Source organism: Drosophila subpulchrella, chromosome 2R (assembly GCF_014743375.2).
Source record: "Drosophila subpulchrella strain 33 F10 #4 breed RU33 chromosome 2R, RU_Dsub_v1.1 Primary Assembly, whole genome shotgun sequence".
NCBI classification, from domain to species: Eukaryota; Metazoa; Arthropoda; class Insecta; order Diptera; family Drosophilidae; genus Drosophila; species Drosophila subpulchrella.
This window is the reverse complement of record NC_050611.1, coordinates 16646533-16670397: the sequence shown is the minus strand read 5'-3', so window position 1 is coordinate 16670397 and position 23865 is coordinate 16646533. Positions and strand designations below refer to the sequence as shown.

At 41.8% G+C, this 23865-nt stretch overlaps 4 protein-coding genes across 7 annotated transcripts in view; 2 read left to right on the top strand and 2 right to left on the bottom strand.

Moving 5' to 3' along the window:
• Nucleotides 1-360: 360 nt before the first annotated feature.
• Nucleotides 361-1969, top strand: LOC119550267 (phospholipase A2 inhibitor). The gene has a single exon (XM_037858845.1). It carries the CDS (start codon nt 455-457, stop codon nt 1859-1861), a length of 1407 nt encoding a protein of 468 aa, XP_037714773.1. The 5' UTR covers nt 361-454; the 3' UTR covers nt 1862-1969.
• A 236-nt stretch (nt 1970-2205) lies between these two features.
• Nucleotides 2206-3642, bottom strand: LOC119550849 (antigen 5 like allergen Cul n 1). The gene is made up of 2 exons (XM_037859817.1): nt 3508-3642; nt 2206-3068 (listed from the first exon to the last, which is right to left on the bottom strand). Exons 1-2 carry the CDS (start codon nt 3640-3642, stop codon nt 2313-2315), a joined length of 891 nt encoding a protein of 296 aa, XP_037715745.1. The 3' UTR covers nt 2206-2312.
• A 1600-nt stretch (nt 3643-5242) lies between these two features.
• Nucleotides 5243-23865, top strand: part of LOC119552013 (putative lysozyme-like protein) — a 34235-nt gene continuing 15612 nt past the window's right edge. For 2 of the 4 annotated variants that reach the window (XM_037861747.1, XM_037861744.1), the window contains exons 1-2: nt 5249-5439; nt 6327-6528. The gene's annotated coding sequence lies outside the window, so the exon portion shown is untranslated. Of the gene's footprint in view, nt 5440-6326; nt 6529-23865 lie in introns of all 4 variants that reach the window. The other 2 variants (XM_037861745.1, XM_037861746.1) reach the window with 2 other exon arrangements.
• Nucleotides 13236-16205, bottom strand: LOC119552009 (cytochrome P450 9c1). Its single transcript, XM_037861739.1, has 3 exons — nt 15935-16205; nt 15336-15870; nt 13236-14101 (listed from the first exon to the last, which is right to left on the bottom strand). Exons 1-3 carry the CDS (start codon nt 16111-16113, stop codon nt 13247-13249), a joined length of 1569 nt encoding a protein of 522 aa, XP_037717667.1. The 5' UTR covers nt 16114-16205; the 3' UTR covers nt 13236-13246.

Here is a 23865-nt window from a genome sequence, read left to right as displayed (position 1 = left end):
CATGACTTTTGAAACGAGACGAGAAAGTCTCGCTTACTCGGAGTGTGAAATTGGGGCTTTATAGATCCATCAATATGCCGAATCCATGCCAACGACTTAACCCGCCGGCCGGAGACTGGGGAATGATTAATGAAAAAGATATGGGGAGATAAGGAAAAGCTGCAAAGGCGATAAGGAGTGGTTGGGGAGCCATATCTTTATAGAGAGAGCGAGGTAAAGCTCTGCCGTGTGCTATCTTATCAGCAATTCAAATGCCCCGGGGCTTTCGCTTCTCTTGGCACTTTTTGTTTACCACATCGCCGTTGCCCAAATGGATTTCAATGACTAACCCGACCAGTGCAAGATAAATTTATTGGAAAAATCGACTCAGAATGTGTGTGAGTGTGGAAGCTTTTCCGCTATTCGATAAGATAGGGAACTCGACAATCCATTCAGTGCACTGAGAACCTTTACCATGGCGAGTTTGAAAGTTATGAGAGCTCTGACCTTTGCCCTGCTGCTCCTGCTGGCCATCCACTTTAGTCGGGCAGAGATTATCGATGGCGAGGAGGAGACGGACCGCTTTTGTTATCCGGAGAGCTCCAAGAACTCTCGGCGCTCCTGCGAGTGCAGCAATGTGAGTGCTTCACCCTGGGGAATGCGTGCCCTGCGCATCGATTGCAGCTACAAGGACTACAAAGTCAAGGATCTCTCCCTGGTGCTACCCCTGTATATCGACTCCCTGGACCTCTCCTGGAATGGCCTGGATTCGGTGCCGATCTTTGCCAGCGACAGTCTGCATCAGTTGAATCTGAGGCATAATAACATATCGAAGGTGATAGCTGGCAACTTTAAGCAGTTGACCAGTTTGAAGGAGCTCTATCTGGGCTGGAACAGCATTGCCCAACTGGAGGCTAACTCCTTCGAGGGGTTGCCCCATCTTCAAGTGCTCGACTTGGCCCACAACAATTTGCACTCCCTGCCCAGCCAGCTGTTTGCCCCGCTCCTCGTTCTGGGCAGTCTGGATATTTCCTGGAATCGCCGTTTCAACGAATCTGGCGGAGATCTGTATACCGAACTGGGCGTGAACTGGAAACTGGCCACTTTGAGGTTGGATGCCTGCAGCTTGACTGAGCTCCACCTGCCCGTGAGTGCTCCCCTAAAGGAACTTTCTCTGAGGAGGAATCAGCTGAAGCGAATTCCCAGTCAACTGCCGGAATCCCTGCTCCGCCTGGACATCAGCGACAATCTGCTGGAGGAGCTTCGCCCCCAGGACACGGCCAATCTTACCCAGGTGCGCCAGCTGTTCGTCGAGGATATGTCCCTGCTGCAGAGCGTGGTGGCCCAGGCCCTGGCCCCCGTGGATCTTCTCGAGACACTGAGCTTCCAGAACAGTCGACAATTGACTCACTTCGATGCCCAGGCCTTTGGAGTCATCTCTCCAGTCTCCATTAAAAAGAAAGCCCTGCGATCCCTGAGCTTTCGTGGCACTATGCTGCGCTCCTTTAATTCCACGCTGGCGCCACTTTTTAACCAGCTTACCGAACTGGATCTCAATGGTCTCCCGCTGCAGTGTGACTGCGAGCTGGTGTGGCTGAAGCAGCTGCCCTACCAGACCAACGGAAGGTGCTACAAGCCAAACCGGATCCGTGGCATGCTGGTCACATCCGCCCGAGGAGACGCCTTCAGCTGCGACACCTGGCCGAGATGGGCCTACGGCCTGGTGGTGCTCTCCCTCATCGCCCTCAGTGCCGTGGGCATCTACCTGATAGTCATGGGACTGAGGCCACATCGAGGGGTCACCATGCGCCGCAAGGTGGGCGCCGGTTCGCCCTACGCCCGCGTCACCATCGAGCCCAATCGCCAGGAGAATCCCCTCTAGAAGTCACTTAGAAAAAAATACCACCTAAGTTGTTGTAACTAACATAAATAATCCAAAGCCTTACAGCCCATTAGTAGACAATAAAAAAACACACACACAACACTAAAACGAAAGTCCATTAATATTCAGCATATGTATTTTAAATAAATATTTATACCGCGCAGCTAAAAACATCAATCTAAAGTTGAACAACCAATTAGTAGAACAAAAACGGAACCACTTTTAGAGGTATCATAACCGAAAATCCGATTTAAATAGGTACAATTATAATCCTCAAACTTTTTGTGGTTGAATGAAAAGTAGAAAAGTGGCAAAGCATTTTTGGTAGTTAAAAAAACAAAGAGTTAGGTATTACGTTTTAATATAATAGAAATTACAATGGTATTGTATATAAATGAAAATACAAGAGGGAATATATGATTAAAGGTAAGAACTTCCCTCATCTCCTTATTTATATTTTAAGAGGACCCATATGGAAGTTGGGATGAAAGGCCAGGCCAGGAACTGCTTTTGATGCCTTGGGTGCGCTGTACTTAATCCTGAACCTTATGGGTTGCTTTCGGTGGAACCTGTCAACGGCATTCACATCGTAGTGCTCTTGGAGGGCACAGAGATTGGGATAGCGGGGATTGCGTCCCGACCGACATCCCGAGGCCGGAAGAGAACCCACCTCGTAGGCCGGTTCCACATCCACATTCTCGCGGGCAAAGTTGCAGACGATGAACTGTTGGTGCCACCGCTTGTGGCTTCGTTGCCGGAGGACTCCGCATCCCAGGTGGGTGGCCCTCTCCTGGATCAGCTGCCGGAAACTGGTGATGTCACTGGCTGGATCCGCTACGCCCAGCTCCTTGGTGGCCCGCTTATACTGGCCAAACCAGTTGGAGATCTTGTGGCCCAGCAGCTCCACATCGCTGTGCTTTCCCGCGCTGAAGATCACGTGGCCAGTCAGTTGACCCACTTGCTTGAATCGCCTGGTGTTGCGGCACTCGTCGCCGGAAAGGCTGCACCTCCTGGCCGCCATATCCGCCAGCTGGGCCAGCTCGGGATCCCAGCGCACACTGGCCATTCGGTGGGCGGCTGCGAAGCCGGAGAATCCGCCCGAGGCCACCTGGTTGCGGTAGAAGTTCACCTGGTTGACAATAAACGTGCGCTGCTGACTGCTCAGCGGTATTAACCTGGCCTCACTGCCGCACTCGGGTCCAAAAGTCTGGGGTAAAAATAGAGAGTTGAATACAGAGAGAATACATTGTAGAGTCCTGAATATACTCGTATCTCCCAAGGATCAAGATATTTATCATCAGTTACTATTTTTAAATAGAACTTTAAGCTTTTATTATAAATATGTTTTAAAATAATAATTTAAAGAAGTTTTTCACGCATTTCCATATGCCGTACAAAATAAGTAAGTGGTATCATCTTTTCATTGTTCTTAGACGTTACATTTTTTTTAACCTTTAACACTTATGTAAAATCCTTGCTAAAATCATAAGTAAAAACAATTAAAGTATTTAACAATTTTAAATTGAGGCTGAGAGAGGGCGAGTATGTTTTCACTACTGCGTCGTAAACTTCTAACCCATATTGGATATTTTTCCGGTGATATAATTTATTGTAATATCTTAAACTGTGGCAATCAGTTAACTTACCCCATTATTGTTGCAGGCTATATGATTGTTGGATTTTGGACACCAGTGCTCCTGGCAATAGTCCCAGGTGTTGGCGGGGAATGGCGCCAGGAAGAGGATCACCACGCAGACGAACCGCACTCTTTTAAGAAACATTGTTGACTATAAGATGGATCATTAGATAGCTCGTCAATCCGAGACCGGAAAATTACAATTTGCATGGAATGATCGGACCAAGAATGCGGCAGCAATCGAGAAATCCATACTGTGACAATGGGCATTGTGGCAAACTAGTCAGGGGTGTGCAAAAAAATTGGAGTCACGTTCCAGTTTTATTGAAATTAATTGTCATTTTTACAAAGAGTTCATCGGTGTATTTTTAAAGCATTTCATTTGGACAAAATCATGTTTTATTTAGCTTATTTCTGTAAAAAAAAGGGTTTTCATTAAAATGGACTAAGAACTTAAAGAACGACTGGTTTGTAGAGCCAACAATCCAAATTACTTACTGGACCATTCTGAAAAATACAGTTTTTGAACAATTTTCGCATTTTCTTAAAGGGTTACGTCAATATATTTTAGAAATAATTGTAATAAATACAAATTTTCTAACTTTGATGCAAATTTATAGGCAATTTAATAGGGAGTTCATAAAGATATACAACTCCATATTGGGACTAACATTCACCGAAGAACACCTATCTGTATTAGAAAAATATATCACGCATAATCATCTTAACATTCAACTACTTTTCCTGAGAAAATACTCATTAAAATTATTAATTTATTTCTCCCCTCCTTGTTAAGCCCAATTGAATTAAATTCTGTCAATGTGCCACTTTACGAAATGCTTCACTTGAGGGCTGATCAGAATTTATACCCCTGGCCAACTGGCTTCACTCTATTGTGCGCGGCATTTATAATAATAATAATAAAGTATGTAATAGTCGCCGCCATAAATACTCGGACCAACAGCTTCACTTGCGAGGGTGACGAGAGATTTACGAGCCCTCCGAATGGAATTCGCATAAATAAATATTTTTTCTTCGCCTGGACACCAGTATGGTGCAAATTATTAATTTCGATATCTGACTGGCAATAATTGTACACAAAATGGCCGAGGAGAAGAGCCATTTCTGTCTGCTTATGAATTAATTAATGGGGGATCTGAACATTTGGGGAATGTATTAAATTTACAAACATCCGATTCAGTTCCACATTGAATATGGATTAAAGATGAGCTGTAATTTGAAGGAAATAAAGTTGAGTACGTCTTCGAAATATACTTGAAATATTATTTTTTTAGTTTCAAAAATGTATAGAAATTAGACCATATATATATGAATAATGAGAAAGTTATAGCCAAGTAACTTATAGGCATACACAATCCTTTGCTGGCCTATTAATCGCTTAGGCTCCAGCTTTCTATGGCCAGTTGTGGGGCAATTATTGACAAGTAATTTGCATTTCATTACGACAATCTATCAATGGCTGGCGACGCCTGTGCATATTAATTGTGGGCCATTTGCACGCCGTCTGTGGGGCCAAAGGCAGTCCCAGGCAGTCAAAGGCAGCCAAAGGATGCGGTTCTCTCCCGGCGCCTGCGTCCTGGGTCCTTGTGCCAGTGGCCCAGTGCCACGAGTTGCATGCCACTCCGAAAGTCCGAGTCCGAATCCGAAACTGAATCCCCATTCGAGCCCAAATCGGTGCCACCAGCATCCGGAGACGCACCGTTCGCCAGTTGAAATTGGTGCGTCGAGGCGAGTGGACGCGCTGGCGGATGAGCGATATCGATGCGAACATTGCGTATACGTCGTGTGTGCGGTGCGAGCCATCGGCAGTTGTTGTGTGTGTGTGAAATGAGCTGAGGAGCACTGGTTAACTCGAGAGGGCCGTTAATTGTGCGCTTGCCGTTCTGGCTTTGGCCGTGCGAATTACCAACCGCTTTCCAAGGTCCGCTCGTCAATAAATTATAATGTCCTAATGCCCAATACCTAAGGCCTAATGCCCAATGCCTAATACCAATTGACAGCGCAGGCCGCGTTGGCGGGGCATGAATAAAATATCAAAAGCATTTTGGGCCCCGAGGTCTGGCTGTTGTTATCATCAGCGAATGAGCAAAGGCAATATTCCCGTGTGCCGATGCTTAAGTTGATTTTATGTTTCGTATCTCGGCGAACTCACACGTCTTTTTCTCACCGCCCTGAAATTTATTAAATATTCAGCGTTTATATGGGACAACACAAAAGTCTTTGCTCTTGTTTTCGCCCTTTGCTCCCATTTTTTTCACTTCCTTTCAGTCTTTTGGTTACTTTTTTTTGATATCTCAAGCTGAGAAGCAAAACAATCCTAATGTACATTGACAGCGTGGTCGAATCGCCACCCAACCAGATCCTCAGCCACATCCATATCCACATGTTCGCAGCCAGCGGGCTTAGCGAGTCATGTTTACTTAATGGATACGCCAGGCAACTATTAAGTGCTCCCCAAGCTCCTTCTGCGCTTCTTATTTACCATCTAAGCAGATATTAGATTTAATATGGCCATGTCAGTTAGCCACATTATCTGTCTGTGCGTTAAGGCCCGTTTTCGGAGATTAAGAGCACCCGGGTCTGGAGTCATTATGCGTACTTATTATAAATCGCGGTAGTGACTGCCCCGAGTTAGACCCAGAAATTGAGATTTGACTAGCACAACCTGCAGTGGGCTATCTCGAATGGATAATCTTCAGGGCATTACCCCTTCTCGCAGGACAACAAAGGAATTCCGCCGAAAAAAACCCGAGCTGGGCAGATTCCTTTGCTTTTCTTTTAATTTCAACGCGTATCTTCCTGCTGCAGGACACCAGGTAAAAGCGGCAGGTGAGAGAAGTGAAAGCACAGCCCGAGGCCAAAGACAAGAAAAAGAAAAGAATTAAGCCGCGTTGAAGAGCGAGTGAGGGTAACAGACACCGCCAGCGGGCGGTCCAAAAAGCCAACTTCATTTACGTCTGAAACGCAGTTGAAATAAACGACTTCACGACACTGGCGGATTTCCTAAAAAGTAAGTTAAGCCTATGCCACCACCTGTCAGTCCCAGCCACCACCCACTGGCCACCGCCCACAGGTCACCACCCACCCTCACACCCTTCCCCTCGCAATCCTGCATCAGCTTTCGGCATTCCACACCTGCCGGGTCAGCTCATTAAGGTTGGGTATCGGGGAATGCTGAGAAAGTAGCAAAGAAAGTAGTCGGGGAATAAAAAACAATAAGATCACACTTTCCATTATGACAATTGATAGAAAACATTTTAAATACTTGTTAAAAATTATTTTTCTTAATAGAACATATTACCGTGTTGATATAATAAAACTTCAAAATATATAAGATCTTTTATGCAGGTTTTGGTTAGTTTTAAAAAACATGTTAATGTCTCATCACACATCTAGTCACAGAAGAAATCTAAAATATTCTTACAACTTTAGCAGTTAGTTTTCAAGGAATACTATTCATACTTAAAAGGGAACAAAACATATTTTTATCGCTTTCTGTATAATTTATTTATTTGATAATTTAATATATTAAACACAATATAAATTAAAAATTAACATATTGATACTTACTGCACTTTTATCTTGCATTATTCTGCAAATCAAGAAGTTGTTCGCACGATAGTTGATTAAATCAATTAAATCACAAAACAATTAAATCAAAACATAATTTAATGATTGGTGATGCTATAACAGTAGTTTTTTATACCGAAAATTATTTTTGCTCAGAGTACGAGTGTGTGCGGTTATAGGAAAACAAATAGAATCAAGTCAAGACGACTTTGCCAGTTGGCAATGATATACCAGTTAAACGTAGATTAAAAGGTTATATTGTACTGGTCGGAAAGTATGTAAGAGGTAGAAGGAAGCGTTTCCAGCCCCATAAAGTATATATATTGTTGATCACTAGCCGAGTCGATTTAGCCATGTCCGTCTTTCCGTTTGAACACTGTGATGTCTTAGCTTCTCACGCAGCGCCAGTTTGTTATGATAATGCGACACGCCCGCTCTAACGCCTATAACCCGCAATAAGCTGTCACTCCTACAGTTTTGATGTTAGAATAAACATTTTAACTAAAATGTATTGCTCTAGTCAATACCTATCAAATGACCTATATTCTCACTGATATCCCGGGAAGAGGGCTCCACACTTGGCATATTTTCTGCATTCCACAAAATGTTCCCACCCACCTCCACTTAAGTGGCAGCTGCAGGCCGCAAAGAAAGTGGAAATGAGGAAATAAAACTGGATAAAAGCGAGTTTATAATGTCGAAGATACAAATACTCTCCGAAATAACTATTTTCTTATGAAATGGTATGTAATTATCCTCATATACGTACATACATTAAAAACCAAAATAAAATAATAAAGATTAAATATATATATTCCAAAAATAATTTTATTTTAACATTTGCACATAAATAAAACTATAAAATATAAAAATTAAATTTAATTAGCCTGACAAATAAATAAGACAGGCGATGAACACGATAAATAGTGCATTTTGTAATCATAGAGTCCCACGCAGCTCTCATTGTCAAGTTCGGTGCTGGCTTGGTAAGGGCGCAATTCGATAAATATTTGTTTTTTGCCGGAAGCCAAAGATTTGCCCCTTTTCGCCAGATCGTTGATGCTCAGCCAGTAGAAGTAATCCTTTTGGAGCTTGCCCTTAATATCAGACATCTCTTGTTCATTGTGAAAGGTCGCGAGATGACCGTCCATCTCACGACAGGCATTTTCAGCATCATTATAACTCAGAAGTATTAATTTTTCGATATAAAGCAACCTTGTGCCGATTAGCTCATACCTCGAAAAATCTTTTTTTAACATAATCTTTGATAGCGTTCCCTGAAGGTTCACGCGTTGGCTCTCGGCGTTGTCTTGTACCGTCTGCAATTTTCTTTCCATATTTAACAAAACTGTGCTCAATTTGCTTTCCATATTTGTCTGTGCCGCTTGCAATTTGTTTTCCAGCTTATCAAGTTTTTCACTTAAAGAGCCATGGGATTTGCTTCCCAAATGGCTTTCTATCTGGGCTTCTATTCTGTTCAGTCGTTCCAGTGTTTGGTTAAGTGCAACGCGAGTCTTGACATTGTGATCCATAATCGGTCTTAATGCTGCGAGGCAGAAAGACCCGCACTGATTTGGGGCATCTTTTAGCACACACACTGACTGCGTACTATCCAGAAATCCGAAGAGAGCTATAGCACCGAACAAAAAATATACTGACATCTTGTTCATACTGAGAAACCACAACCACTAAACACGATCCATGTTGATCCACTGATTTTATATTCTGGTGGACGTTTTCTGAGGTACTGCAGAATTTATTTGAAGAGATGTTATTCAAACGGTAATGACCGAATTAGCCAGGAAATACATATTCATATATATCTAAAAAAAAAAACCAAAAATAAGCGTGGCAGAAATTTTATAAATAACCGATATTTATTGCTTGTGGAAAGCGACAAACATGAATGCTATAACATTATTTAGATTTTTTTATGGATTAGGAAGAGTCTTTTGATTGCCAAAATATATTTTAGCTTAAATTTACCCTTCCTCGTAAAGTAAAAGGGTATACTGTATTTGTTGGAAAGTATGTAACAGGTAGAAGGAAGCGTTTCCGACCCTAAATTATTACAGCTATGTGCCACGGCTACTTCAACGACTACACTTTTAAAGATTATGTAGAAGTGTGAATGCGATTTTGTTTTTTCTATAAATATCAATACTAATCATAATTTTAGTAGTAGTACTATCATAATTTGGCACCCAGGTTTTCAAAGATTAAAGTTTATAACAAGTCTTATATTATTCTTAGAGTCGGATCATTAGTTAATAAATAATGATCTTGTGCCCATATCCAGCAGTAGATAAAAGTAAAAAGTGTAAGATGTACAAATGTTAAGTATATAAAGATATAAGCATCTATGTTTCTTAGCCTCTACTCGAAGGTGTATATATTTATTTTGCAGTATATGATAGTTGAGGCACTCTATTATAGAATTCTTTGTTGTTTTTAGCTCGAAAGCGGATGTTCTACTGGCACTCGCATTCCGCTCAACTCAGCCAAGTTGCCGCATTCCAAGCCGTTTCCTTCCGCTTTCACCTTCTCCCCCTGGAAACTGGATATTTACAATTGTCGAGGGCAGCTAATTAAATTTCACAGCGTGGGCATAAATAAGAGGCCGCCATTCTTTTGGCCTACTATTTGTTTGGGTTGCATCCACGGTCGGAATCGAGTATCCAGAATCCAGGATACCCAGTCCGGATGCAACTGGCAGCACTGCATGTGGCATGTGGCATGTGGCAAGGGGATGGGGATGGGGATGGGCAAAGGGGTCCTCGGGCGGAATGGCAACAGCTGGCAGCGCAGAAATATTAAAAGTTTCTACCTACGGCTTCCTGCTTCCTGCCAGCTACCACATGCCACATCCTCACTTGGTTACTGTGCGAGGGAGGAGAACCCATCCTCAACCAAACCGAAAAATGTCACACAAATATGGACCAAAGCGATTTATGTGCACCAGCTCAGTTATGACAATGCCAGCCATGCAAATTCACGCTTGGCCAGCCGAATGTGCATTAGACAATAATTTTGAACTGGGTGTGCTAGCCCCATGCCATGTATATATAATGTCAGGATGTGGCAGAGCCAACGGGAGAGGACCAACTCGATTTGCCATCGCATAAACAAAAATGTTGCAGGAATTGCTGTAATGCGGAGGAGCATTAAATAAAAACCGAAAATAAAATTATGTTTATTTTCCCTCGCCTTTCTCTCTCCTCTGTATGTATGTGTGTGTGGCTTCTGGAGGAGGTCTTCAAAAACTTGCCAACGACACAAGAAACTTTCCCTTGAAGCACTCTCCAAATTATGCTTTTCCTTCTTGTTTTCCTTATGGGGAAAACTTGCTTACACCGAATTCAAGAGACGTTAACAACGTTTTCCCAGAGCAGAGGGTCTGGAAAAGTGGGGGGAAAAGCTGGTGGTTCGTATTTATATACAAGCTATACAAGCTGCTCATTGAATTTAATAGATTTAAGATAATAATCGATCTAAGGGATTTCCTAAAAAAAACAAATTGGATGGTGTCACAAAAAAGACAATTTTTCAATAGTACGTATTACCGTTTGGCGTTTTTAATTATCCATTTGTCACGGCTTTTAGGGTTTGATGATTGAACACCAAGTCTGGGAAACTCCACCATAAAGTACACATACACGAGGAAAAACACTTGACACACAGCCAAACAAACGCAATCGCTTCGTGCTTATCGCAAAACGCATCTGAGCAGGAGCAGAAAAGCGTAGGAAAAGCGCTGGAAAAAGGGGGAAAAGCTGTGGGAAAAGATAGGAAGGCGGGGGAAAATTCGTGTGCGACAGTTTGCCATTGTATTGCGCCAAATTGTTAATGCTCAGCATTCTCGACTCGCCTTCTCCTTTTGGCTGCTGCCTCGTCTTATTGTTCTTGGCATTATCATCGTATCGTCGTCATCGCTGCTATTCTTCTATTCCCATACTTTCCCACATTTTTATTATATTTTCTGCTCTGTTTTTTTTCCTTGTTTTTTTTTCTTCTATTTTTACTTATTTTCCGTCTGCTGGGAGAAAATTTAATGCTCCTGGTGGCGTCTGGCGGTCGCGGCGCCAAAGTTTCTTTATGACCTCTGCTCCGGAGTCCTAAATATGTATCCTATGCCCCACATGTAGTGGGCCAGGCCACATTTGTGTGGGTGAATTGATTGATAAGGTTGCTGTGAACAAAACAAAAAACAGAACTGTGGAAATGGCTCTGCTGGTGTCGCCACAGTTTATGACGTTTGCCAGATTACGCATACGCAGTGATGGCATTTGAAGATTACGCATACGCAGCGTTGACAAGGCGATGCAGCCAATCCGCCCACAAAAACCGAAGGAGATGCTCGAAACTTGAAGCTGCCGGCGGCGGAAAACTGGGAAAACTGGGAAAACTGGGAAACTTTGGCCATAAAACGAACGGGCAGAACCGCAAAGCGTTTGCTTAGTTATCCCCGCCAGCATCTCGCAAACTTTTTGCTTTAATTCCACTTTGCCACTGTCTTTCCCTTTGCCATCGCCTTTGCCTTTGCCATTGCCTTTGCCATTGCCTTTGCCTCATTTTTAAGCAAATATTGTGGCAGACCTACACACATCCACGTCCATATGGCATATATGCTCTGGGATTGCCGCCGGCTTATTTGCTCCTCCACATGTGACCCAATCCAGCCAGACCAACCAGAAACGAGTCTGGCGTTTTGCATGGCCAGGGGAACTTGGGCTGGCCAACAACATTGTTGCAGCGAGGACGTCAACAAGGCTGCCAATAAAAAAACATTCAACTAATTTGAAGAGCGTTGAAAGTTTTACGAAGCTCGAGGCCCCCAGTTATATGCAACTAATTACGTGCGTTACATTGTGCGAATAATGGCTGATGGTTTGGGTGTACTGTACTATGTGTGTTTGCATGGCCATATCTGGTAATTGCCTTTGCTTTTTTTATTGCCCCTAGGGTGCCGAGGGCCTAATGACCATAGGCTATGCTCCGGTTTTGACCACGGTCACCATGGCCATCAAAAGGCGCCGAAACTTTGGGCCAAGTTCTTCAAACTAATCTTTTTTATGGGCCATGAGGATTGCCAGTTGTGTGTACGTAACAAATTTGACATTAAAAATGGGCATAAATGTGTGGATAAAACTAGGCAGGTTAGCCAAATTGCTGGGATTACTGGGTACTGAAAAAGATGGAATCAAATTTTGAGCCTTACTTTGAGAAAGGAAAAGAAAGGCTGTTGTAAAATGAACATCCTATGCATCTATAAAATCCAAAAAATTATTTTTAAAAGGACCTTAATGTTATAGTAGAAACCGAAATACCCAATGTTTATTTTAGGTAACCTTTAACAATATTTAAAGATCCCTAAGGGATTTGAAAAGAGCCAAATCTAGAGAGAAAACACAGGACTTCTGGCATATTCCTCTATTTCAATGACCCAAAGACAAACAGAATATTTTTTCCGTTTGCCAGTTTTGCCTTCTCAGTGTCCATCAATATCAATGTCGATAGGGTCCTTGCAGGGAATCCTTGTGGCACAGATTGATGTTAATTATCTGCCTTTTTCTTTGCTGCATACTTTTTGGCAGTCAATTGGGGGGGGTGTGGAAAATCGGAGGAGGAGTAAAAGAGGATTTCCCCTGCTCTGCGACAGCGAGTTTATGACACCAGTGTAATATAATTCATATTGTAGGGAAAAATTTTAATGCCGCCTGAAAAATAACTCCCAATAAATAATCCTTAATGTCCTGTGTGTGTGTGGGTTCCGTGGGGTGCTGTGCGGGTGGGTGAATGTGTGGCTTGTGCCACCACCACCCACTCCTGTTGTTTTATGCGGTGTAACCGCACCACATACAACCTAGGTGGTTGGACGAGGCCATCATGTCCTGACAGTATTATGACGTGGCTTGTCGCCTGCTCCTAACTGGGAATCTCTGCCCGTGACATGGACCTTAAAGCCGGAAAATGGAAAATGGAAATGGGAAACGGGGGAGGAGAAAGCCCGGGGAAAAACAAAGCGAAGGAAAAATGAAACATGGCCGCGACAAATTTGTCAACACAAGGGTGACCAGATGAAATAAATTGCCAGGTTTTTGTTCCATTTCTTCTCTTCTTTATTTTTATTTATTTATCATATGGGGACACATTATTAATTAAGCGGTTCCTCTGGACTCCAGCTTGCACCAGAACAATTCCCGCGGCATCAGTCGAAAGCCGGCTATGCTGGCCATCATGTCCGGCGAAGTGCGATCCGTGGGCTTCAGGCGGTAGCGCAGGAGCAACTGAAAGATCAGGGACTTGACCTCCATGAGGGCCATGCGGTTGCCAATGCAGCTGCGCTGACCCACACCAAAGGGCAAGTAGGTGAATTGCCGGATCTCGTGCTTGTGCTCCTCGTCGAAGCGCTCGGGTCGGAATTCTCCGGGCTGCGGGAAGTTATCAGGATCGTGGTGCAGCGCCATTATGGGAATGTGAACCAGGTCGTCCTTGCGCAGCTCAATCACCAACTGGCCCTCCTCGTCCTTCAGCTGGTAGTCAGTCGCGCACATCCTGTCCAGGACAAAGGCCGGTGGCCACTTCCTTAGCGACTCGGAGACCACGCAGTCCAGGTACTTCATGCCCATCAGGGTGTCGTAGTCAAGTGGTTTATCGCCCAGCTCCTCTTTCACGGCCATGATCTCCGCATACAGCTTATCCTGCACCTGGGGATTCATCAGCAACTCGTAGCTGGTGAAGCTCAGGCAGGTGGACACCGTTTCGAATCCCGCCGAGAAGAACAAAAGGCACTGGGCCAGCAGGTCCTCGTCGTTGAACTCGGCTCGCTCCTCCTGGACTCCACTTTCCTTGGAACCCTCTTGGTCCGTCTTGAATTGTCGCTGGGCCTCCATCAGCAGGTGGATCATATCGGGTCGCACAATGCTCTGCTCCTTGCGATACTTCATAGCATCGAAAACCAGTTTCTTAAAGAAGTCCACGTTGTTCATGTCCATCACTGGGACTCGCAGGGCCTGAAAGTAAGGAGTAGGGTATTACGAGTAGAAGAAACCATTATAATTGATATTCCAAAAAATATACAGAAGGTAATCTTTACTTTTTGTTTAGTATTTTATAGTTATGAGGAATAAACATTATTTGCAAGCAAAGAAAATATCTCTAAAAAAAAATTAAGTTTAATTTGATGAAGTCTCATCGCTTTAGAAAACATCTCTCAAAAGAAAAATCTGAAATATCCTGATAATAAAACTCAAAAAAATAAAATAATCATTGCGAATTTGAAACAGAACCAATTAGAATAACTCATTTAGATGAAAAACAAGGAAAAACGCTATAGTCGAGTACCTCGACTATCAGATACCCGTTACTCAGCTAAAGGGACCAAAGGGAAATGGAGATATGCAAGCAGAAAAGCGAGATTTAAATGAGCCACCTACCGGCAGAAGACAGATTTAAGCATTGTGGGCGTTAGGGTAGGCGTGGCAAATTTTTTTTTTGGATCAATCGATAGGTATTGACGAGACCAATACATTTCAGTTAAAATTTTTTATCTAGCATAAAAATTGTGGGCGCCACAGGCTTAGGCGGTTTGTGGGCGTTAGAGTGGGCGTGGCATATTCGCATAACAAACTTGCGCTGCGTACAAGGCTACGGAATCTAAATATGAAATCCCAATACTCTATCTTTGATAGTTTCCGAGATATCCGCGTTCATATTTACGATTTTTTGAAGTTTGTGGGCGGTTTGTGGGCGTTAAAGTGGGCGTGGCAAACTTTTTTTTGGGTCAATCGATAGGTATTGATGAGAACAATACATTTCAGTTTAAATTTTTACTCTAGCATCAAAACTGTAGAAGCCACAGTTTTGGGCGGTTTGTGGGCGTTAGAGTGGGCGTGGCACTCTACTGAAACAAACTTGCGCTGCGTAAGAAGCTCAGGAATCTTTTCGCCAAATCTCAATAGCCTAGCTCTCATAGTTTCCAAGATCTCAGCGTTCATCCGGACAGACAGACAGACGGACAGACGGACAGACGGACAGACGGACATGGCTAGATCGACTCGGCTAGTGATCCTGATCAAGAATATATATACTTTATGGGGTCGGAAACGCTTCCTTCTGCCTGTTACATACTTTCCGACGAATGTAGTATACCCTTTTACTCTACGAGTAACGGGTGTAATAAACTATTGTATTTGGATCCTAGTGATATTTTTAATGTAGTTATTATCTGCCATATCTTTCACTTACCTTCATTAACTTGGGCATCAGAATGTACAGCATAACTTTGAGTCCGCCCCAGAAATTGAACTCAGAAATGCGCTGTCCAAAGGTGAAGAACTCGTTGTTGGGATCCTTGAAAGAGTTCACCTGGATGCCAAAGGCAGCCGTGGCTATCACGTCATTGGTGTAGCGCGTGAAGAAGTCCTTCAGTTCCAGTTCCGAACTGCCCTCATCCAGCTGGCGCTGCAGGTAGTCCACTGCCTCCACATTGCAATAGTGGATCAGCTCGAACATCTGTCGGATCTTGAGACTCGTAAAGGTGGGCGTCAAAGTGCTACGCATCTGTTTCCAGCGACGATCTCGCAGACTGAGCAAACTCTTGGAAATAATGCTTTTGTCATTGCGTCCATCACTGATACCCTTGCGGTGATTAGCAAAGGTATCGAAACTCTTGATGCCCACCTGACGAATGAGTTCCGGATCGGCCAGATAGTACAGATGATCACGCAGGTGGTAGACTCCATAGACCCTGTGACGCTTCAGCCGTAAATGCATTTCAATGCTGGGGATCAAAACGCGTATGGGTTATACCTATAATTGGTGGAGCTCTAGGAGTTTTTACTTACCTGTGCCTTACAAACGAATCATTGCCCATCAGCACCGACCAGGGAATATTACCCAGCAGAGGAATGGGCTTCTCATGTGCCACGCCCCTTTTCAAGAAGTAACCGAAGCCATTGACAGACCATTTGTACAGCAGCAAACCGATGAAGGCCACGAATATCAGCAACTCCACGAAAACCATGTCGGAATTTCGGGGATTAAATTTAGGAGTGGGGGCTCAAGGGTTCTATAATAGAGGGGGGGAGCTTCCAAAAATTCAGAGAGGGTCTTCGCCAGTCAAGAGCCGACACGCCACTGAAATAAACAAAACGCGCTCTCTTTATTTATATAAACCCGATTATTATAGAGAGAGATATACATATAAAACCGGCAAAATGTGTGAATGTATACATGGGCGAGAGAAAATAAAAACATAAAGAGAGCTGGGTTGCTTATCAATTAGCAACTCAAGTATACGAAAAGAGTTCTATCTATAAAGATTATAAGCATTGTATGATTGCAAAGATTGTTACTTAAACATTAAAGACCACATCAGCTTTCCAACTTTCACTTTATTATGAAATGAGATAGTAAACCAATAACGTCACTTATGATCTATAAATAGATAATCGGGAAAAAACATTAGATATTTTTTGGCAACCCTATTGGCAAACATTTTTTTGTGCACTTACGAACTGGATTAAACCCAGAGAGATAACTGAAATCTGATAGTAGACGATGATATGGGGGCAAAATACTTTGCTATTTTACCAAAGTGTACGGTGTATCCGTAATATAGGGAGTATGCTCATAGGAGGAAAAATTCCATCAGCATCTGTGACTAGATTCAGTTTTCATCCCAGATGAACTTGGCATTCGGCATGTCATGCCTAATCTCATTGGCATAAACTAATTTCAACATTAATCCCCTTAAGTGACTCAACTATTTATTATAAAGGACTTAGCGACGACAGCATGGTAGTGGGGGGAGTTGGGGGTGGCTCAAGGAGCAGAGGGACCTACGTGCCTGGGATCTTCCTCCAGGAGCGACCTCAAACTCAAACTCAAGCTGAAACCGAAAGGGAACTTCTGTCACTTACTGCATCTTACACTAGAAAAAATATAGTTTCTAGTATCTAATCCATAACATTCATGTTTGTTCATTTTATATATATCCTATCTTGAGTATTTTAAAAAAATTTGTCTTATATTATGTTTAATTTGTGATATTTTTAATAAAAAACCTTGCCAAATTAATTTCCTATTTTTAATTATAAAAAATTTCACTTTAAAACTGTTATAGAATTTAAAAAGATGTCTTGCAATTTTCTCCAAGTGTCGACGAAACCTTCAGAGGTGTACACACTGGTATAATCTTGTGCGTCTGAGTGGTGTAAGCATAATGAAATTGCTTGGAGTTTGCAGGTTGGAAAAGTTTAGTGTGCCGACTAACATCTAACGTCTAACTCGCTCTAATGCGAGAGGTCCTGTGCGAAGAGGTCCTTGGGCAACCAGCTCACGTCCCGGCCAAATGACAAAATTTGCTTGCATTTAGTGAGCGGCTAACGGGAAATTATTGCACTGCTTGCCAGGACGAAGGACCAAGAGTGGGGACCAAAAAGGACGATGGAGACAAGAAGCCAACAAATCGGATGGCAGGCAAAAATCCCGTTTGATTCAGCGGTCAGCAAGGAATATCAAATGAGTGCAAAATCAATCTCTTCCTCGTCCTTTTCAGCTCCAGTGCTCACCCGCCCTGTTTTTGTGAATTAAATCTTTCTTCCGTTGTAACTGTTATTCCCTGCCAGTGGCGTAGTCGGAGGGGTTCGCTTTTGGAAAGTTTTCGAGCTAAATATATTGAAGTATAATAATTTAGGGAGTTACTTTGGAATTGTAAAGATACTTATAAAACAAATTAAACAAATGATACCTACATTTTCAAGCAGATGGGCTTAAATCTAATCAATAATGGATTTGCTTTGAAATAAAATTGTTCCATGTCTGTTCTTTTTGTTTTTCGGCTATGGATGGTAGTTTTTTTAAAAAGAATAAATGCATAATACATATTTCTCTTAACAATGTTTCCGTGGATAATTTATGTAACATTTTCAAGCAGATGGTGTTTAATCTAATCAATAATGGATTTGCTTTAATATTAAATTTATCCATGTGCAAAACAATTGTATTGAATAAGGTCTGTTCTATTTGGTTTTCGGCTATTGATTGTAATTTCGTTAAGAGTAATTTTAAATTAACCCCCGTCCTACGCCACTGGCTTGCTCCATCTTTTTTGTTTTTGCTGGATATCAAATGTGTTTACATTGGCAGAAATGGAGAGGGGTCGGTGAAAGTAGTGGGCTGTAGAGTGGAAAGAACCAAAATGGCCAAGTACTTGAAGTCGTTTTTTGTGCACTTCATTGGCAACCCATGGGTGTGGGTTTGCTTCTCAGTTTGGGTTCGGGCCATTTGAATGGTTTGTCCTCGGATTCGACCTCGTCCTTGGCTTTGTTGCTGTTGACTTGGCTGTTCTCGAGTCTGTTTTCGCCTCCCTTTCCCTTGGCCGTTGGAATTCAAGTGCGGCTCCTCTTTGATGTCCGGCCAAATAGCCAAAGTCAATGTTTTGACATTCTGACTCTAATTAGGCCAAAATGTTGTGTTTTCTCTAATCAAACGGATAATAACGGTAGTCAGTTCTCGCGGCCATGCACACAAGCGCAAACATTTGCCCAGTAATAGTATCTGTGTGAGATTTGGAGTGCCCAGAGCGGTGTGCATGCGGTAGTGATGGTTATAAGGAGGCATATCTTGGCATACTTCCTGCACTCCTCACAATGTTCCCACCCACTTTCACTCAAGTGGCAGCAGCAGACCGCAAAGAAAGTGGAAATGAGGAAATAAAACTGGATAAATTCGAGTTTATAAGGTCGAAGATACAAATACTCTCCGAAGTAGCTTTTTTCAAGGAAATGATCTGAAACTGCCGTAAAATACTTACCTATTTAAAATCCAAAACAAATTAAAAAAGCACAAATTGGTATTTTCTAAACAAAGTTTTCCAAGGTCCTTTTTTATTAAGTAATGGAATTAAATAAACCGCTATAAATAAAAGCTAAGACTCATCAGCTTGACAAATAAAAAACACAGCAGCTGAACATGGATAATCGTGCATTTTGTAATTATCGAGTCCCACGCATCGCTCGTTGTCTTCGAGGTTGTTGGGTTGGGAAGGGCCCCAATCGAAAAATGTTTGTTTTTTGCCGGAAGCCAAACATACGTACTCGCCCTTTTTAGCCAGATCGTTGATGCCCAGCCAGTATAAATAATCCTTTCCGAGCTTGCCCTTAATATCAGACATCTCTTGTTCATTGTGAAAGGTCGCGAGATGACCGTCCATCTCACGACAGGCATTTTCAGCATCATTATAATTTAGCCCATTTGATTTTTCGATGTAAAGCAACCTTGTGCCGATTAGCTCATACCTCGACAAATTTTTTTTTAACATAATCTTTGATTGCGTTTCCCCAAGGTTCACGTATTGGCTTTCAGCGTTGTCTTGTACCGTCTGCAATTTTCTTTCAATATTTAACAAAACTGTGTGCAATTTGCTTTCAATATTTGTCTGTGCCGCTTCCAATTTATCCAGTTTTTCGCTTAGAGAGCCACTATGCACTTGAATCATCTTCAGTTTGTTATCTATTTCAGCCTGCTGGACCTCTATTCCGTTCAGTTTTTCCAGTGTTTCGTTAAGTGCCACACCCTGAGAGTTCCATTGGTTGCGAGTCTTGACATTGTGATCCATAATCGGTCTTAATGCTGCGAGGCAGAAGGACCCGCACTGATTTGGGGCATCTTCTAGCACACACACTGACTGCGTATTATGCAGAAATCCAAAAATTGCGATAGCACCGAGCAAAAAAGATACTGACATCTTGATCATACTGAGAGTCCACGACCACTGAACACGCACTTGGTTGATCCACGGTTTTTATATTCTGAGGTATCGCCGAATTTTTTTTTAGAGATGCTATTTAGTTGGAAATGATACATATATATAAAATATAAGAAAACATAAAAAGCGAGGCGGAAATATTATAACTAACTGAAATCTATTGTTCTTGGAAAGCATCAATTTTGATTGCCAAAATATATTTTAGTTTAATTATACACTTACTCGTGAGCACGCACTTGATCAACCACGGTTTTTATATTCCGAGTTATTGCCGAATTTTTTTATAGAGATGCTATTTAGTTGGAAATGATACATATATATGAAAAATAGGAAAACATAAAAAGCGAGGCGGAAATATTATAAATAACTGAAATCTATTGTTCTTGGAAAGCATCAATTTTGATTGCCGAAATATATTTTAGTTTAATTATACACTTAGTCGTTAAGTAAAAGGGTCTATTGCTTTTTTTGGAACGTATGTAACAGGGAGAATAAAGCGTTTCCTACTTTATAAAGTATATGTAGTCCTAACCAGGATCACTAGTAAAACAGGAAAGGAAGTTAACTTCGGCAAGCCGAAGTTTGTATACCCTTGCAGTTATAAGTGTTTAATTTTAATCGTAATTCTTAAAAATACAAACAATTTTATTTCCCATAGTATAAGACAATATGTCAAAAAACACCGAAGCTTTTATTTGTTTCAATTTATTTTCCCACCAATTTTCCGATCAGTCCTATGGTAGCTATATGATATAGTCGTCCGATTTTGATAAAATTAAATTTGAAGTTCAGAACTAATTAAAAAATATTATTTTCAAGCGTAGGAGGTTATATGTTAAAAAACACCGAAGCTATAATTTGTTTCATATTATTTTCCTACCAATTTTCCGATCGTTCCTATGGCAGCTATATGATATAGTCGTCCGATTTTGATAAAATTAAATTCGAAATTCAAAACTAACTAAGAAATTTAATTTCCAAGCTTAGTTTATATGTTAAAAAACACCAAATATATATATTTTTTTATTTTTTTTGACGATTATTCCTATGGGAGCTATATGATATAGTTGTCCGATCCGACTGGTTCCGACTTATATACTACCTGCAAAAGATATAAGACTTTTGGGAAAGTTTCAGCCCGATAGCTTTAAAACTGAGAGACTAGTTTGCGTAGAAACGAACGGACATACGGACTTGGCTAGATCGACTCGTCTAGTCATGCTGATCAAGAATATATATACTCGCAAACGTCTCCTTCACTGCGTTGCAAACTTCTGACTGAAATCATAATTCGCTCAGCAAGGGTATACAAAAATGGAGTTCAATAATAATAAATACGTAATATTAAATTTATAAAACTGCTTATAACCTCAGCTAGGTTATACAAATATGAATGATATGCTTTTTGCTTGGTCAGTGTTCACTTTTATTTTTTGTACACATATCCCAGTTATCCTGCCATCCAGAATTTCAATTTGGCTCTTCCTCCCTGCTGTATGAGTTTAAAATTAAAATAAATAAACAAGAGCATTGAATGCAAAAGCTCATAAGTATTTGCTGAGGGATTGAGAGGCTCTGGAAAGTATGTATCTTGGATTGAGGTGTCTTCAAGGAGTCCTTCGAGAGACGAGAGTCGGTCGTAAGACACAATCCTCAGAACTCATCCTTCGGGCCCGGTCAAATCCACTTTGAATAACTGCTTATTGGAATGCCAAAAATGTTCCCGCCCGATAATCGCGCCATAAAAGGCTTAGCCAACTGCATAGTGGAAAAGGACACATACACATTCCATATAAAATGTTAATTTATTGCCATTGTGGGCCATTCCACAAACGATGTTATTATGCAATCGCTGGCAAAACATGCCCGGAAAAATGCCAGAGCATACAAGGCAAATCGGCTAAATTTCAGTTTAAATGTGTTTCTATGGGTGGTGTGGCTCCCAAAAATTTATGACAAACGGAAAACGTTTTGGTTAGATTTTTCGGCCGAAAATCAACAAAATGCAATAAATATTTGGACAGCAAAATACATAAGGCCTGGAGTGGGGATGCGCGAAAACAATGTTCCGGCCTTGTGGCCCACTTATTGATTCCATTCGATACGGTTCAGGATCTCGGGGAAACTGGCCCAAAGACAATGCCCATTATCCTGGCGGCCAACACCTGCTCGCACGTGACCCTTGCCAAGAATTTATGTGGGTATGTGTGTGTGTGTGTCGAAGGAAATCGAAAAACATTTTTTATGCACACATCAAATTTATGGCCAAAAGAGGGATGGATCCCCCCCCTGAAAATGGACTTGGCCCTATATAGATAGCCCTCGCCCATTCCAGCTCCCCTTTTGAGTTTCGCGACCTCCTGCAGTCCCCGGAATTTCTCAGTCAAATATTTGCCCACAGAGCACTGAGTCCTCCGCCGGCAGCGCGACTCCTGTCAATCGCAAATTCCTCATCTGATCCCGGGGAGCGGGTCGGTCATGTCCCTGCATAGATAGGTCCTGCTTTGTCCGCATACCCTTGCATTGGGGTATTCGGAACTTTCCGCTCGTCGATGGTAACCAGATTCCAGAAGTTCAAAGCAGTTACACTTTGACTTTTTTTAAATCTTCAAGTATGTCGCCTAGCAAAAGGTAATATCACAGTAACATTATTATTGCAAAAGAGAGAAACTCGTATAGGTAAGAATTACAATATTGACGCTACTAAAGACTTTATACTGGATCATAAATATTTACGGATGTGAATCTTCTTAAAAAATATATATTATTATTCAAAAAACTTCATTCTATATATTAAAAGCAACGGATAAATACTAAAAATCAAAAGTTATCAAGAAAATGCTATATATATATCATACCATCAGTTTCATACAGCTATTAAATATTATGATATATGATTTTATAAAAACCTACAGGTGATGTCGCCTAACGAAAGGTAATATCACAGTAACATTATTATTGCAAGAGAGAGAAACTTGTATAGGTAATAATGACAATATTGACGCTACTAAAGACTTTGTTCTTGATGATAAATACTTACGGATGTGAGTCTTCTTAAAGATTTATATATTTTTTAAATTAACTTCATTCTATATATTAAAAACAACGGACAAATACGAAAAGTTAATAGTTATCAAGAAATTCTATATATATATCATACCATCAGTTTCATACAGCTATTAAATATAATGATATCTGATTTTATAAAACCCTACAGCCTGTCACAAAAAATTACAGCTCATCTCTGGCTAAAAAAAAATGAATTGGGGGAGAGTAACGCTGCCTAATATATGATAAGGATGTCCATACAATATGGACCCTGACCCCCTTTCCTTCGCCGCCCCTGTGCGCACTCATTCAAATTTATGCTTATGCCTAAACGCTGATTATGACAAATATGCCACGCTCCACTGGGCAGGCCACCCACTTGCCCACCACCAACACCACCCCCACCCCCTATTACCACCCACCACCCCCTTGTTTCTATACAGGCTTATTATTTCTGTAGGCCTGTTTGTTTGTAGCTCTTTGTTTGCCTTCGGTCAGTTGACGAAAATCCCAAAATAAATAAAAGTTTCATTATTAGCTTGATGGAGCGGCTGAAATAAAAGGCGGGGGATACCCAGTAAATAGCACAGAATAAAATGGAATCAGGGCGGGATTTCTAGTCCCATTCAGATGCCCACTAATGACACGCATAGGTATACCCACATATATATATTCTTTATAGGGGTGTGCCAACAATTATAATGTGCAAATTGGTTGATATGTGTGTGTGTGTGCGTGGCAGTGTGTCACCTGCCACATTTGCTTTATTGCTGCTCATTAGAGATGCTCGACGAGCAGCAGGTGAACCCGATGCCGAACCCGTTCCACCCTTTCAGCTTGTATCACTCCCCCCGATGTTTTACATGTTGCCCTGTTGACTTCCAGCACGTATTAGTTTTTCTCCACCATCCCCATCAAATCCCAGCGATTTGACAGCAAATGACAAAAGATTTTTGC